Source organism: Natator depressus, chromosome 2 (genome assembly GCF_965152275.1).
Source record: "Natator depressus isolate rNatDep1 chromosome 2, rNatDep2.hap1, whole genome shotgun sequence".
In the NCBI taxonomy this organism is placed as follows: domain Eukaryota; kingdom Metazoa; phylum Chordata; order Testudines; family Cheloniidae; genus Natator; species Natator depressus.
In genome coordinates this window covers 88,874,977-88,891,334 of record NC_134235.1, presented here as the reverse complement: position 1 = coordinate 88,891,334, position 16,358 = coordinate 88,874,977, and the positions used below count along the sequence as shown (strand labels likewise).

General features: G+C 41.4%; 1 protein-coding gene across 1 annotated transcript; it reads right to left on the bottom strand.

Annotated features, from left to right (window-relative positions):
* Positions 1 to 2,430: 2,430 nt before the first annotated feature.
* On the bottom strand, positions 2,431 to 14,199 carry TUBB6 (tubulin beta 6 class V). Its single transcript, XM_074944665.1, has 4 exons — positions 13,971 to 14,199; positions 13,026 to 13,134; positions 11,737 to 11,847; positions 2,431 to 3,969 (listed from the first exon to the last, which is right to left on the bottom strand). The coding sequence occupies exons 1-4, from the start codon at positions 14,025 to 14,027 to the stop codon at positions 2,906 to 2,908; spliced, it is 1,341 nt and encodes a 446-aa protein (XP_074800766.1). The 5' UTR covers positions 14,028 to 14,199; the 3' UTR covers positions 2,431 to 2,905.
* Between the last annotated feature and the right edge of the window lie 2,159 nt (positions 14,200 to 16,358).

The window sequence follows — 16,358 nt, the reverse complement described above, 5'->3', positions numbered from 1 at the left end:
GAATACAATAAAAGAAACAGTGGTACTATTAGCAACACCTCTGTCCAAACCCGTTATGAAACATCTCAATTTTAATTCTGAAAGTGGAGCAGTGATTTGGAGGGAGGAATAGATGCACTCCCACACATGGTTCCTTGACTATCTCCACCCAAACTGGTCCCATGCCCTTTCCCACTGAGAAGTGGCTCGGGGATAAAGAGGGAAGATGTCCAGGTTTTCCCTCCTTCAGGAAAAGAGAGCTGGAGATGTTCTCAACGGAACGTTTCTCAGTACACAGTAGAGGTTCTTCATCCCCAAGAGACAACTACAGATAGAAGTGCATGTTGAGGGAGAGTGAATTAGGTGATGGTGTAGGATTGCAGGACTCGATGGTGTTCCAAAGGTTCAGAATTGATACTCCAGATGTTAATTCAGTGTGCCCATAAAGACAGAAATATAGGATTGCCTAATGTTCACCAGATGAGCGCACAAACCTCTGGCATCCCTCAGGTTTATGGCTTATTTGAAGAATTGTCCCTGGCCATTTGTTTTTAAATGGAGTCAACTGTGGCTGATGCTCCATCCTTAATTTAATCTGTATTGCAATACACAAGCAATTGCATGTACTATAACTAAGATAGCAGGCTGTTGGGAGATTCCCATGCCAGCTATTTAAGGTACCTATCGTGATATCTGAGCACATTTTAAACTTGCTCTTATGTAGTGTGAGCTAGAAAAAGCTATGCTAGAGGTCTTAGTTACATCGGAGAGAGACTAGTAGCTGTAGATCGTACAAGTTAGTACAGTAGCATGCTCCTCTTCTCTCTGGCTGTAGAGCACAGAAAGTTTGTCCACTCTTTTCCTTTAACCTAACAGCCATCACATCCACAGTGTTAGTAAACTTATTTGTCTGTGAGTCCCCTCTTTGTTTTGTATAATATTAGGTGTTAAGTCCTCATTAGGATGTTTAGAATTTTAAGTAATTCTTAGTTAACACTCAATATAGCGTTAAAACCGTATTCCTCAATATACAAGATAGTATACTCAATTTGTGATCTGCTATGTAATGTTAATTTCCTTTTGCATAATTGATCATTTCAAAGAGTATAGCCAGCTATACAGTTGGCACTTTCTTGACCTTTCAAAGTACACCTACCCAGTGTCCATGGATATCTGGGTATACACTTGTAACAGGGTCGCTTGCATCTTTAAGGGCTAGGAGATAGACAGTCCTCTTCAATTTATCAGATCCAGCTGGGAAGGAGGTCAGGTGATGCCTAAAACTGGTTGAGAGCTCAGCTGCAGGTGGGAGATTGAAGGGAATGGTATGTCCTCCTTTCAGGCTGAGCGGGACAAGGGGAAAAGCATCTAGGAGCTATTGCCTATGAGGGGCAGAGGAACTGCTTTTTTGTTTTGATATTTTGCTTAAATATTATGCTGAAAAATAAAACTGTGCCCTGAAAAAGATGTAGGCATGTCCAAGAGTTCTTCCAGCTCACCAGATCAGCGGTTTACATGTAGTGGAGAATGGTGGGCAGCTGATTGGCCCTAGAACAAAGGCAGCAGACAGCCCAAAGCCAGTCTGATGGCACTGACACAACACCTTTTTCAGCACTATGTCACTTAGTGCCTTGCCTTGAATTCTTCAGTCCAAGGAGTCACTATGTTGCATAGGGCATTTTTAATGTATTAAAGTTAAATTAGTACAGATTTAATATGGATAAAATTAAGTAGATAATTTTAGTTTATAAAATAAGTACAGTTATTTGTCTAATGAACTTTTTAAAATTCTGACTCCCTGAATTCAACTTAATAAATATTGTAATCTTATTAGACGTGATGGATGTTGGGATAAAATTAAATTTTTCTAGAGTATTTGTAAAGTTCTTTAAGTACTGAGTAGTACTTTGGCTCAAACAGCATTTTGGGAGGGGAAAGGAAAGAAACAGAAGGTTCCTGAAACTTTTTAGAGTTTGGGTTTCTGATTTTTTTTTTTTCCTTTGGGCCTTTCTCTGGAGCTCTTCCAAGCACTTGAAATAATTCAGTTTTATGGAATGTAAGGCATATGAGTTATTTTGTACATGTGCTTCCTTTTTACTAACTTTAATATTTTTATATTCAAATCATAGGATGGGCGAGCTTACACAAGTTCTGCAGTGCATGAATTTCATGAAAACGTTGTGTATGATCATTCTGGGACAAGTTGGTAAAGGAGTTTAAAAGATCACGTGCAGTATGATTCCTGAATAGGTTGCTAGCGACCTTTGGTTCCTAGTTCACTTGATGTCAATATAGCACTGACTCCTGAAAACACTCTTATTAAGAGGATACTTGCCATTTGTATTTAGATTTCCTGTTAAAGGTCTGAAGTCAAATATCAGTATCAACATTTACTGTACAAAAGAGTAGAACATGATTAAATTTTCTTTTATTACGAATAGATTCTGCTCCTGGCACATAAGTACTATACATTCAGTACAGAATAACACTTCAAAGACGCACAAGATTTTTGCTGTTATTGCTGTTCACAGTTTGATGAAAACAGGACAGCCCTATTTTCAAATGACTTTCCATCCCCATTCTACCTCTTGTACAACTTTTCATAGAAGACAACTTTTGTTTGTTTAGACAAATCTAGTGATCTCTGTATTTAAACTTTTAGGCCAAAATTCTAAAATTGGATGCCTAAAATTAGCCTCCTATATATAAGTGGCATGATTTTTAGAGGTGCTGATCTCCCTCAGTTCCCACTGAAGTCAATGGAAGCTGAAGGAAACTCATCACCTCTGAGAATCAAGCTACTTTTTCTCCTCTCTCTGTTTTTTGAAGAAAGGAGGATAGATCTTAAATATGGATATATGACTAATTTAAAAAATCCAGATTTGAGAATTTTGATGTAGATTAGTGTGTGTAAAACAGAATTTCTTTATTCATTGATCTCTTCCTCATCATCTTCAAATGTTTCCTCTCCATCATTTGCCGTAGCTTCTTGGTACTGCTGGTACTCTGAAACCAGGTCATTCATGTTGCTTTCTGCTTCTGTAAATTCCATTTCATCCATCCCTTCTCCTGTAAACCAGTGGAGGAAAGCCTTTCTCCTAAACATGGCAGAGAACTGCTCAGAGATCCTTTTGAAGAGCTCTTGAATAGCTGTGCTGTTGCCAATGAAGGTGGAGGCCATCTTGAGGCCACGGGGTGGGATGTCACAAACTGCCACTTTGACATTATTTGGGATCCATTCCACAAAGTAGCTGCTGTTCTTGTTTTGGATGGCCAGCATCTGTTCATCAACCTCTTTCATGGACATGGGACCTCGGAATACTGTTGCTACTGTTAAATATCGTCCATGTCTTGGGTCACAGGCTGCCATCATGTTTTTGGCATCGAACATCTGTTGAGTGAGCTCTGGAACAGTGAGTGCTCGGTATTGCTGACTGCCTCGGGCTGTCAAAGGAGCAAACCCTGGCATGAAAAAGTGAAGGCGTGGGAATGGCACCATATTTACTGCCAGTTTTCGAAGGTCAGCATTTAGCTGGCCTGGAAAACGCAATGATGTAGTTACTCCACTCATTGTAGCAGACACCAAATGGTTTAAATCTCCATACGTTGGGGTGGTGAGCTTCAGGGTGCGGAAACAAATGTCATACAAAGCTTCATTATCAATGCAGTAGGTTTCATCTGTGTTTTCAACCAGCTGGTGGACTGAGAGTGTAGCATTATAAGGCTCCACCACTGTGTCAGAGACTTTTGGAGAGGGCATGACACTAAATGTATTCATTATCCTATCTGGATATTCCTCTCTGATTTTGCTAATGAGTAGCGTTCCCATGCCAGAACCTGTTCCTCCTCCAAGGGAATGAGTGAGCTGAAATCCTTGCAAGCAATCACAATGTTCGCATTCTTTTCTTACAACATCAAGCACTGAATCTACCAGCTCTGCTCCTTCTGTATAGTGTCCTTTGGCCCAGTTATTTCCTGCACCTGTTTGTCCTGAAATAATATAGGATAAAGGAAGAAAATATTACTGATAGGGTTTGATGGTTGGAGGTTTAATGATCTCAAATCACATACAATGAATTTGTGAGCTAGTAAATCAAACTCTTTTGTCTTGCTCACAAATATGTACAGAAGAATTACTAGTGGCATCTTTTGACAATGAGCGCATAGAAAAGTATTGCTAATTACCGTATGTTAGCTGTGATTTCTGATGGACCCTGCAGGGGAAATTAGGTTTTCCAAATATTAACTGAACTTTGTCTTTGGTTACTAAGTTTAGTTGAATTTACTTCCTGACTTTCTCTCAGCTTGGATAGTGAAAATTAGATAGCCTGTTTCTCTATTGTTTATGGTCATGTCTAATAATTTCAACTTTTTAGTTCCCATTCATAAACAATATTTGAATTGTAGTCTCCGCAGAGGGAATGATATTCTTTTAAAAATAAGCTGTTTCCACTGAAAGATTTAAAAATATTAATGAAAACATTGCTTTATATTTCCCTAAATGCTTTAAAACCTAAATTCCTTTTAATGTTCTAATCTGATCTGAAACTTGTCATTTTAATGTATATTTTGTGATCTTTATCACAAAGGTGCCAGATTAAAAAACTCAGAAACTGAACCTCTCTATACATCCCCAGAAGAGTTGTAGCAATGGGCAGTTTTAGAGCAAGTTTCACGTGTTGCTTTGCCCATTGTGCCTAGTCCAGGCATCCCTGGTGTGGATGGCCCAATTCTAGGTATAGGCTGGTGTGTTTCAGTTTCCATGCCCATTAATTTATTTTTCTTGACCTTGACCTTGACCTTGGCCTTGTATCTGCATCTTGTATCCATACTGACTCCAGTGCAGAATGAGTGCAAAACACAGCTATCCTCATCTGGCACTGGGGCCGGTGGGAATGGGGGGGTTGATCGACACCCTCATTTGTGGCCTTTAAGTGTATGTGTGGCACCTTTTCCACACAGGGCTAGAGACTGAGCCTGCCCCACTCTCACCCAGCAACGATGGCTCCTGACCTGCAGGGATGAGCCTGGCTTCCTGTTCCAGTCATTGTGACATGGCACATGCCATGTACGGTTGCTAACCCTCCAGGATTGCCCTGGAGTCTCCAGGAATTAAAAATTAATCTTTCATTAAAGATTGTCATGTGATGAAACCTCCAGGAATACGTCCAACCAAAATTGGCAAACCTAACGCCATGTCACAATGCCATTCACTCACATTTGGCCTGGCCGCTCCTCTGGAGGGGCAGCCCTGCCAAGCCTGAGTGATGCTGCAACCCAGGCACCACGTGGCAATGCCCAGAGTGGGGAGTCAGATCTAGCCCCACAGGACAGGAGCCACTGCTGCTGGGTGAGCATAGGGCAGGCTGATTCTCCAACCCCCACCCCTCCTCTGGGTCTCCCCTCTGCAGCACCATGCAGGGATTAGGGTTGCAGTGCCAGGGCAGGGGGTGCATTATGGGTGGTCAGTGCCAGCTTGGTGGGGCAAAGAAGAGGAGTGTATTCATTAATACATTGCCTCCCTGCTTGCAAAACATGGCTCTACCACCGACTGGCAGTATTTTACACACAGTTTCTTACTTTACACTGGTGTAAATGACTGTGTGAGATGCAGAATTAGGCCCTAGATTTTAAAATTGCAGCACTTCATAGAGAACTGGGGGTTTGAGCTTTACTTTGAAGAAACTCTCTTGTTTTGTTAAGCTATTTTAAGAAAACTTGAGTTGTTAAAATGTTTACTTTTGTCTTATGTTACTGGTAGCTTTTGTTTATATTCAGTGAATTCTGTCTCTGTATTTTGTCTGCTCCAAAACAGATCTAGAAATAAAGTTGACTCCTTGCTGTAGAGGCTTTTAATACCCCTAATCCAGTTTATTCCATAAACAAAAAGCTAGCATTTCTTCACATTTAAAAGCTTTCTTTTTATAAAGAATATGATGCATACGCCACCAAATCATAGACACAAATCTTTTAAATTAAAGGATGTTAATGTTTCATGTGGTTACTGGTTTCAACCAGGGAACACAATTTCATTCGAGGATGATGCTGACCTTCTGAAACTGGATTTTATGCCAAGATACAATGCTATATTTAACTTGATGTAATCAAAACTATGTTTCTTTACTTAAGTGATTGGCCTGAATCAACATGTTGGTGTTAACAGGGGCCAAAGGTCTGATCTTGCACGCTACTGAAAATGTCCTAGCACAGTGGTTCTTAAACTTTTGTACTTTGACCCCTTTCACACAGCAAGCCTCTGAGTGCAACCCCCCCCCCCCATAAATTAAAAACTCTTTTAAATATATTTAACACCATTATAAATGCTGGAGGCAAAGTGGGGTTTGGGGTGGAGGCTGACAGATCGTGACCCCCATGTAATAAACTCATGACCCCCTGCAGGGTCCAGACCCCCAGTTTGAGAACCCCTGTCCTAGCAGGTGCTGAGTGTCCTTAACTTTCGTTAATTTCAGTAGGCACTGAGAGCATTCAGCACCTCTCATTGCTGCTCAGCAACCTATAAGATTTGGCCTCTAACCTTTTCTCAGCTTATATATTCTCTCTCCATGCCATATTGTCCCCTCCCATTACAATACAGATGCTACGGGAGCTCCTTCCCTGTGTTGTTTCAGTGTTGTTCTATGAACTGGATAACAAAATAGAGGACCAGATTTTTACGCTCCTCTTACTACTTTTATGAATAGTCCCATGAACTCAGTGGGACTACTTTTATGAGTCAGTGCTACTCAGCATGAGTAATGGTTGCAGAATCAGACCAGCTTCCAACTTGCACAGCTCTGCCCCACTCCTTTTCGCCTTCTACCCACCCTCCATGACCAGTTTTAGGCTATGTGCTGTGATGCGCTGCTGCCAAACCATCAAGTCAGCTAAACTGCTGGTTTTGGTATTGTTTAAATATGATCTTGTAACTTCACCATGCCAATTTCAGTTTCCTTGTTCCGTTTTTGGTTAGCTAAGACATTGTTCTATACGTTGTTATATCTTCCTCTTGAGAATGTGGGAAGTTCTGAATTTCCTGTCCAGCTGTGCAGAGTGCAAAACAGTATCCTTCCAACACCGAATAAGATAAAAATTGTCCTTGCTCTGCTTGAGTTAGCCACCCGCTGTGCATACTGCAGCCCATCAGGCAGCATGCCAGCAAACAGATACTACGGTGCTGTATATTTTGTAAGAACCTAACAAAAGATTCTAAGTTTAGTATCTTTCTCTGCAAATTGTCCCAGGAGTACCAGCAGCAGAATGTGGCTCAGAGATGGGAATAGTGATAAAGCATGAATGGAAACAAAACATAAGTAGAGAAATTGATGGGGAATGGGAATGAGGCATAAAAAGGCAAATTGCTCAGGAAAGATAGGTGCATATGATTTGTTCAGAACAAAGAAATTAAATAGCAAAGATTATACTTATTTTCCCTCCTTTGATGTAGATAGTTATGGGTATCTTTTGACCTTAGGAGCACCTATTTTATCTCATTGAGTTGGTAAGTCTGTGACAATGCAGAGATATGATCTCATCCTGCTCACCAATAGGAGATTTTTTTAGCTTCGAGTTAAATAATGCAAACAAATGCAGGATTTTTTTCCATTTACTTTTGTAATTTTAATCTTGTAAACAAATCCAATGCTATGAAAACTGGCCTCGTAAAGGATGTATAGAGGGAACAAACATAACCTACTATAAAATAAACATCTGCCAGAAGGCTGTACATTTTTAAACTGCATTTGTCCGATAACAAAGTATTAAACCACAGAAGGAAAAACAAAAAAGCTCAAGTTGTAAGAAAACATTACTTAATGTTTTACTTAAAACATTGATATTGGAGTTGATCTGCCTATAAATTGCTCTCTCTTGTGATAGAATATTAAATCTGGGGACTTTAGAAGATGTTTTGCTGTATTTTGAACATTCTGAATGATCAGTTTTTTGATCACATTTTCTTAGATACGATAAATTGTTATAGCTTATGAACTATGATGCAAAACTTTGCAGTTTATTAGGCTCAAGTAGATGCCCATCAGTTTGCTCATACAGACTGTGGTAAATTATAATTTACCACCAAACACCATTGTGCTAGAGCAGGGGTGGGCAAACTTTTTGGCCCGAGGGCCACATCGGGGTATGAAACTGTATGGAGGGCCAGGTAGGGAAGACTGTGCCCCCCACCCCCTCCCACTTCCCACCCCATGACTGTCCCCTTCAGAATCCCTGACCCATCCAAACACCCCTGCTCCTTGTCCCCTGACTGCCCCCTACTGGAAGCCCCTGCCCCACCCTGGGATCCCACCCCCTATCCAACTCCCCCACTCCCTGTCTCCTGACTGCCCCCCGGGCCCTCCCACCCCTAACCACCCCGTCTGCCCCCCGGGACCCCCTACCCAACCCTGTCACCGCTGCCCACGCACGCCACCACAGCCCCCTTACCATGCCACTCAGAGCGGCAGGAGCTCGCAGCCCCGCTGCCCACGCAGCAGCGTGGGAGGGGGAACAGCAGGGGTGGGGTTGGGGACTAGCCTCCCAGGCCTGGAGCTCAGGGGCCGGGTAGGATGGTCCCATGGGCTAGATGTGGCCCGCGGGCCGTAGTTTGCCCACCTCTGTGCTAGAGCCTACTGGTCAAACACAGACCCTACTATTAAGGTTGTGGAACAATTCCCACTATAAGACCCAGTTTTCAGTTGCTTACAACTTTGCCAAACTGTAACTGTTCAGGCTGAAATTTTCCATGGTGGATGTCTCCCCCCAGGCTGAATTGTTTTTGGAACATTTCAGCCAACATTGTACAGCCATTTCTGAGAATGAGGCTAGGGGAATATACATTGTTTTGCCCATGTTAAAAAAAATTCTGGCAACCTTTTCTTTGAACAGCTCTAGTGCTCCCATACTTTGACTGTGGGGTGGCCTTTTTCTCAGGATTGTGCTTTTTGCTATCCTCATGAAACTCTGCCCACGTTTGGCCAGGGTATAAGCCTTTGAAAAAAATCAGTTTGCATATGCTCAGAGATTTGATTTTTAGCAGCTAAAATCTCTGAAAATTCCATCCTCACTGAACATGCTCAAGTCTCTCTCAGCTCCTAGTACTGATCATAATGTGCATGTGTCATCTCCACAGAGCAAATGAGCATGTTCCAGCCCTGTGCTGTAACTCTCCCAGGCACAGTGGGAGCAGGCATCAGAACTGAAAGGGTACTCTCACACCCCCACTGGCACCCTGGCAGCTTGGAGGAGGGCACTGATTCAAACGCAAAAGGAACAAAAGCCTGACTGAGGAGAGGGAAAGGAATAGATTGGAACAACGAGCCTGCTGAGACTGGGACTGCACAGGGAGAGGGGGAGAGAGAGACTGACTGGGACCTGGGGGGAGTGGCTAAACTAGGTTTAACACTGGTTGGGCAAAGAGACTAGGACTAGTTTGGCAAGGAGACCAGGAGCTGGGGAAGGGGGTGAGGAGACTGGGAGATAGTGAGGGAAAATGGGGCAGGGAGGACTGGGAGCTAGTTGGTTGGGGGATAATGACACTGAGATTAGATAAGGAGCTGGGGGGAGGAGGGGTGACCAGGACTGACTGGACAAGGAGAATGGGACTAGGAACCAGTGGGAGAGAGGAGAAAGATCTACCAACAAGTGGGAGGGGGGAGGCACAGAGGACTGGGAATGGCTTGTCAAAGAGATTGAAGCAAGGAGAAGGTGAGAGGTTTACTGGGGAGAGGGGGATTGAGATTGGATGAGGAACCTGGGAAGGGAAATAGTCTTCTCATTCCAGTCCAATGCTATAACCAGCAAGCATATGAAAGAGGAATTATTTTCCTTGTGCTTATTCATATTTTACGTCAATAAGATAGTTAATGTAAACTTTTACTCCCACTGACTTTAGTGGAAATTTTGGGTGTGCAAGGAATGCAGGATCAGGCCTGATATGCACAGAGAAATTTAAGGCATTTGATGCACTTTAACTGACCTACTCTAGCATTTTGATGTGCTACAACTATAAGTTCTGACTTAAAAAAAGTAAAAAGCTGAGTTTAGGAATAAACCCCTCCCTATAAGCAAGGGGCTGAGATACAGCAAATACAGAATCACCAGCCTCTGCCACAGAATCCTTTGTGGGGCCCACAACAGATATAAAATAATAAATAAATAAAAAGACAGGGCGGGGGGAGCTTTATTGGCTTTTGACACAGTAGATTTCCATTTCAGTTCTAAGGCACCCATTCACCAGATTTGTAGGACAGTGCCTGATGCTGGCAGCAGGCCCAGCATAGGACACCAATTGATCACATGCTCTTAGCTCATTGTTAGTTTATTAGGAAGAGAGTTTAATGTAGTGGAGGGCTGTTCAAGAAGTTTTTAATTTATTTTGCTGTCTTTTGAGATGGTTCCAGGCTGCAAAGTTCTGATTCAGACTTTTCAAAAGTGTAGGTGAGTTCATTTTCATGGGTTTGGTTTGGCCCACTATTGAAAAAGGGAGCAGTTGTGAAGTTTGGGTTCAGAAACAAAGTGTTCCAAAGTTTCAGGTTGTTTGGATCTGTGGTTTTGGTTCAGACCCACCTCTGCTTACGATAATTTAAAAGCATTATAGAGGAACAAACACACACCCTTTACTATAATTTCCAGGAAGTTTAATGTCTGGAAAGGGAATGAGGATACTGTTACAAAAGCAGTTAAAAATTTAAAGGCCTTTGAAAGTGTATTGCCTCTTATTCCCCTCCTCAGTTGCAAGGTCTTGGGGTTTGTTTAGTTTTACACTACCAGCCTAATATTTATCTTTCCCATGCTTGTGTTTGACACCTTCCTTATGTTGACATAGCACACCAACTTGTATGTTGCAGCCTAACAATAATCTGGGGAATGGTTTTGTGGTTAAGGCATAGAACTGAGAACCAGGAGATAGCAGTTATAGTGATAGTTCTGCCTGGACACTTAACTTACAGATGCGTTAGTTTTCTCATCTGTAAAATGGGTCTGATAATACTCTCTAACTTGAAAGGGGGTATTGTGAAGTTTAACTCATTAGTGTTTGTAAAGTGCTTTGTGAACCTCAGATGGAAGGTGCTACAGAAGTATAAAGTTGAAAAAATTCTCACTTGATGGAATCTCCCTGTTTGCTTTCAGAGTGACAGTTCTGTTTGGTTTTGAGCTGGTTTCTTATTTTACTAGAAAAAAACAACTACACCAGTATGTGGTTGTACCTCATCTGCTTTGCACATAGTTTGTCTTCCATTATACTATACTATATACTAGACTATACTGCACACTGACCTACTGAAAAGGTAAGAAATTCCATGGTCGGTGAAGAATTTCCTGGCCATGGAATTTATATAAAACTATGGTTCCAACTAATAGTGGAATTTGTGAGAGAGAGCAGTTCCCTTTTCCCCCCTGCAGAATTTCCCTACCCTTTTAATGGAAGTACAGGGACCATGTAAATTCAATGAATATAGCACAATTTAGAGTATCAGAAAGTCATGGGAAACATTTAGTATGTTTGTGTAATTGATAAAATTGTCAATGTAATTAATAGAGCAATGTTTGACCCTCTTTTGGATTTTTGGACGACTGATATTTGCATAATTGAACTGCACTGTTCAGCTACCAAACTTCTTGTTACTAACGGCTGCTCACAGCTGTTTGAATAAAAAAAAAAATGTAAGTTCTTCTGGCCCCTCTATCCCAAAGTACATTTTGACAGTTAATTTCTTGGTAATTGAGCACATGTTTTAAAAGGAAAACATGATATCCACATACCAAAGATGAAATTATCAGGTCGAAACAGTTGACCAAAAGGACCAGATCTCACACTGTCCATGGTTCCTGGCTCCAAGTCCACTAAGACTGCTCTGGGTACATATTTCTGTGCTACAATAAAAATTAAAGACATCCTTAGTATACTGATTTTGGCTAAATTCCTTCTATTATATTTCTTAATATATAAGCAAATTATATGTCATACTATGTAACATTCTTAGCTTGCTCGTGTATCCTGATACAACTTGTATTCCTATAGGTGTCTTTCCTCTCAAGCATTATAGAAAAAAATCACTTCTGGTTTAGCAGCTGACTTAAAATCCTTTGGTTTGTGTCATATTCATCCATCTAAATTACATTTTAAAAACGGTTCTTTTACCAGTTGATATCCATATATGCAATTATCTGGTAAAATATAGGTTACATGTTCTTGGTAAACAGTTTATCGTATATTACATGAGTAGAGGGTCTTTTTTTCAAATAATCCCCAGATATTTTATAAATGTAAAGAACCACTTACATCCACCACTGAAATGGAGCCACTTCTGGGAGGTGGAAAATAGCTGCTGTTTAACAGCACACCACCACCACTATACAGTACAACAGTTAATAACAGGAAGTGAAAAATGTCTTACCCAATTGAAACTGTAGGGGGAATTTAGGTAGAAAGAATTACCCGCTCTGAAATTTGTCTAGAACAACACGCTCCCGCATTTTGCAAAAAGGGCCAGGGATCTTGAATGTGCACAAGTGATCCAGATATCAGTTTTTCAACCCACAGGGAGGAAACATCTTCAGCAGCACAGTATCCACTAACACCATGCTGAGGTATTGATTCCCAGCATTCAGGGAATACTACCATCTTAGTGAGTCACCACCACTTCCCATACCTCCTGAGGCCCAACCCTTCTTAGCTTCTGAACTCGTAGTCAGTGTCAGCGTACTGGGGGGGGACAAGCTCAGGGTTATAAACTGCTTAGTGTCAATCAATAGACACTTTTACGTGACTTAATCGTATGTTCACCAGCAAAAACTCCTAAGAAACAAAAAATAAATTCAGAGCTGTTTGCACCATTTCCTTCCTGCTGCCTAAAGAGAGGGAGTCACAGCAAATGCTGGGATGGGTGGTTGATTGGAAGACAATGCACACATGTCTAATCAAGTTTTGTAGCTGAAGCTATGAGTAAACCTTTGCTTTCTTCACCATTTTAACATGCCTCCTCTCCCAGTTAGCGAATCACACTCTCCTCGCCCCTCCTAACCTCCTCCGGCGACGGCAGCACACTTACAGGATGATTCATTATAGTAGACATTGATTCTCTCCAGCTGCAATGCTGAATCACCAGCGTAGCCTCCTGCTGGGTCGATGCCATGTTCATCACTGATCACTTCCCAAAACTTAGGGAGGAACAGAAAAAGGGAGAGACACTTGGTTAAAGGAAGACGTTAGCAGATCTGTTCTCACCAAAACAAACAAACAACCCTGTGTCTCCTTCTTTCACCAACGTCAGAATAATCCAAACCCACCCACACTTGGCAGGGATTGGGAAGCCCTTGGAGGCATGCGTTGCCCTAACAGCTGCCGGATTCTTGGCATGTCTGAGAGCTGCGTCTCTGAGCCACGCCCTGCCCCTTGCCCGACCAGCAGAGAGGAGATGGGGTGGGGATGGAGAGAGACAAAAGCCCGGCAGCAGATCTACACCAGGATTTAAAACCAAACACAACAAACGGTTAACATCACAAACTGTTTGCCGGGCTATTTTACTGGTTGTTGCTTTTATTTTTGCTGCCTTTCTTTCTTTGATCCACCACTCCAGTTAAAAAAAATATTTTTTTGGCCATTGCTTGTAGTTTTTCAAAAGCCTTTTATGGTCACAAGAACGAGGCAACTTTTGCTAGTTTTCCAGTTCTCTAGTCTTTATGCACCGACCCCAAGACAAGTCAGAGTCCAAACTTTTTGTTGTGAGAAAAACGCCCCCTCTAAATGGCTATAGATATCAGAGGAAAATCTACCCATTATCCCAGAATTTCTCAAGATAAAAACATCCTAAGGCAATGACACACCTTGCTGCTTTGCAGAACTTTGCCTTCTCCGGCTGAAGGACTTAAAAAGCAGCTGTGGTACCATTGTACAACAAAACACAACATCTTCAAAAACCACTACATTTCCCTACGTGCAATTCTTAGGAAATACTAAGTGAGTATACTGTTTAGAAGAGGAAAAGATCTCTTACCTTAGTTCCAATTTGGTTTCCACACTGGCCTGCCTGGATGTGTACAATTTCCCTCATTGTGATACTTACAAGTCTCTCTCTCTCACACACACACTCTCACTCACAGGCTCTTTGCAGAGTTCAGCTACGTGCAGTGTGTCTCTGGCTCAATGAGTGTTTTATTGGCTCTGGGACTGTGATCTTCCCTCCCAGCTTGGCTCGCTGTGCACTTCACTGCAAAAATAGCCAGCCCAGGCTGAGCAACTGGCTTTGGCCAGCCTCCACTGGGGCTGGATCTCGGTGTGAATGGCATTTCATCTCATCTTTCATTTCTGGTCCAGAATGATGTCAAGGGGCCAAGAGTGGAACAGGCTAACACATTAACCATTTGGGAGCTTGCATTTTCCTTACTCAAAAGAGACTGTTTATAATAGACAAGATAAATAAGATAATACCAAAGTAACAATAATTTATGGACATAATAATTTAATGATTCTTAGCATTTATATAGTACATTACTCCCTGCCTTCCAGTCACATCAAACTTGAACACAGGTGACTGTTAACTGAGAGCAGGTTAAATATTTCCCCCCCCAAGTTTGGTGGATGCATTTTCATAATACTTTTTTTAATTTTAACATTAGATAAGTAGGGAAATAATTAATTGCTCTGGCATTGTGTGATTAGTATCTTAGCATATACCTGCACGTTTGACATTTACAATAAAAGTCCCAAATATTTCTTGCATGGAGTCAGTTCACTCCTACACAAGCCCACATTTTGCTTTTAATCTTGACAATAGTTTGCAAATATCAGGTTAGTTAGCTTCACAACACCCCGGTGAAAGAAGTGCTATCCTAATTTTACATGGAGGGAAACCATTGTCTTCACGGGGATATTTGCATGAGGATGGGTTTGCAACATCAGGCCCTAAGCATCAGCACTAGGATTGGAATTCTCAGTCACTCCTGGAACCACAGCCTGTGCTCAGACCGCTAAACCATACACCACTTATAACAATCGTAATCTTGCAAATCTTTAGTTATTTTTATATCTCTGTTGTGGTTAGAAGCCCTAGTCATGGACCAAGACCCTGTTGTGCTAGGCACTGTACAAACAGAACAAAAAGATGGTATCTGCTCCAAAGGGCTAACAATCTAAGACAAGAGACAACAGATAGATGAGTGAGTACAAGGCAACTTTGAGGCAATATTGGCCAGCATGATGGCACCTTTAATCCAAATAGCTTCCAAAACACTTTATTAATTGCACAAACAAATCATTGTATATATCCACTAAATGTACATGTGCTGGCTATAAGTAGCAGCTACTCAAACAAACAATTATTAGGTGCCAAACCTTCTTGCCTTATTCCCACAAATAGTTCCATTGTAGCCATAAGAACTATTTGTGTGAGCAAGGAGAGCAGAAATTGGCCCATTTGCAGGCATTTTCCAAAAGGTGAAATATGCACTAGTGTTCAGCCTGACTTGAATTAACCTAGAATCTCACTCCCTTTTCCTGGTATGAGTCTGCTAGGCCCAGGGGAAAACATTCCAGCACCAACTTGGCAGTCATTGAATGTAAACATCCTCACTGCTCCTCTGTCATCCATGTTAATGTTTACTCAGCCTGTAGTCTGGTTAAAGGCAAATTATGAGATTCAACCTCCTTTATAACCTGTATATATCTGAGGTACATGCACTCCTCCGAAGTTGTTCATAGCTTTGATACTGGAAGGGACTGACTACTCCATCCAGCAAAGACCTAAGAAATGTGTTTAAGTACTTGAGTATAGTCCCAATTACTTTAAATTATGCAGGTGACCAAGGGCCATGTTTTAAGATGTTTATGTGCCTAAAGATGCACATAGGTCCTTTGAAAATCCCACTAGCCAAATAATTGATTGTGCTTAGGCATTTTTGAAAGTCGTGCTAGGTACCTATCTGCATCTTTTGGCATCTAAATACCTATAAAATTATGGTCCTAAGTGCTTTGTAGGATTGAGCCCCAGAAGAACAATCTTTTAAACAGGGATTACTGTATGAACATAATCTTACCTCGCTATTATAGATGTATACCTATTGCAATTTTATAATGATCTCTTTCTCAGCTACCTTATACCTATAATTTAAATTAAATACAACTAAGGGCTGTGTTCTCCCATTTATTTTATGCCTAACAACATTTATAATATGAATTTTATATCTGCTGCATTCAGAGGACAACAGGGCTCTAAGTATCTTGTTCTAGCAAAGTTCCCTCAGACATTTCAGAACTGTCTCATACTTTGGCTTCTAATAAAATTTTTATCCCTTCTTTTTGTAATAGTTATCTGTACACTCAAAGTAAATATAGTAAAAGCTGGTCACATGTCTTATGGCCAGAAGATACAGCCCCTATGCTCCTC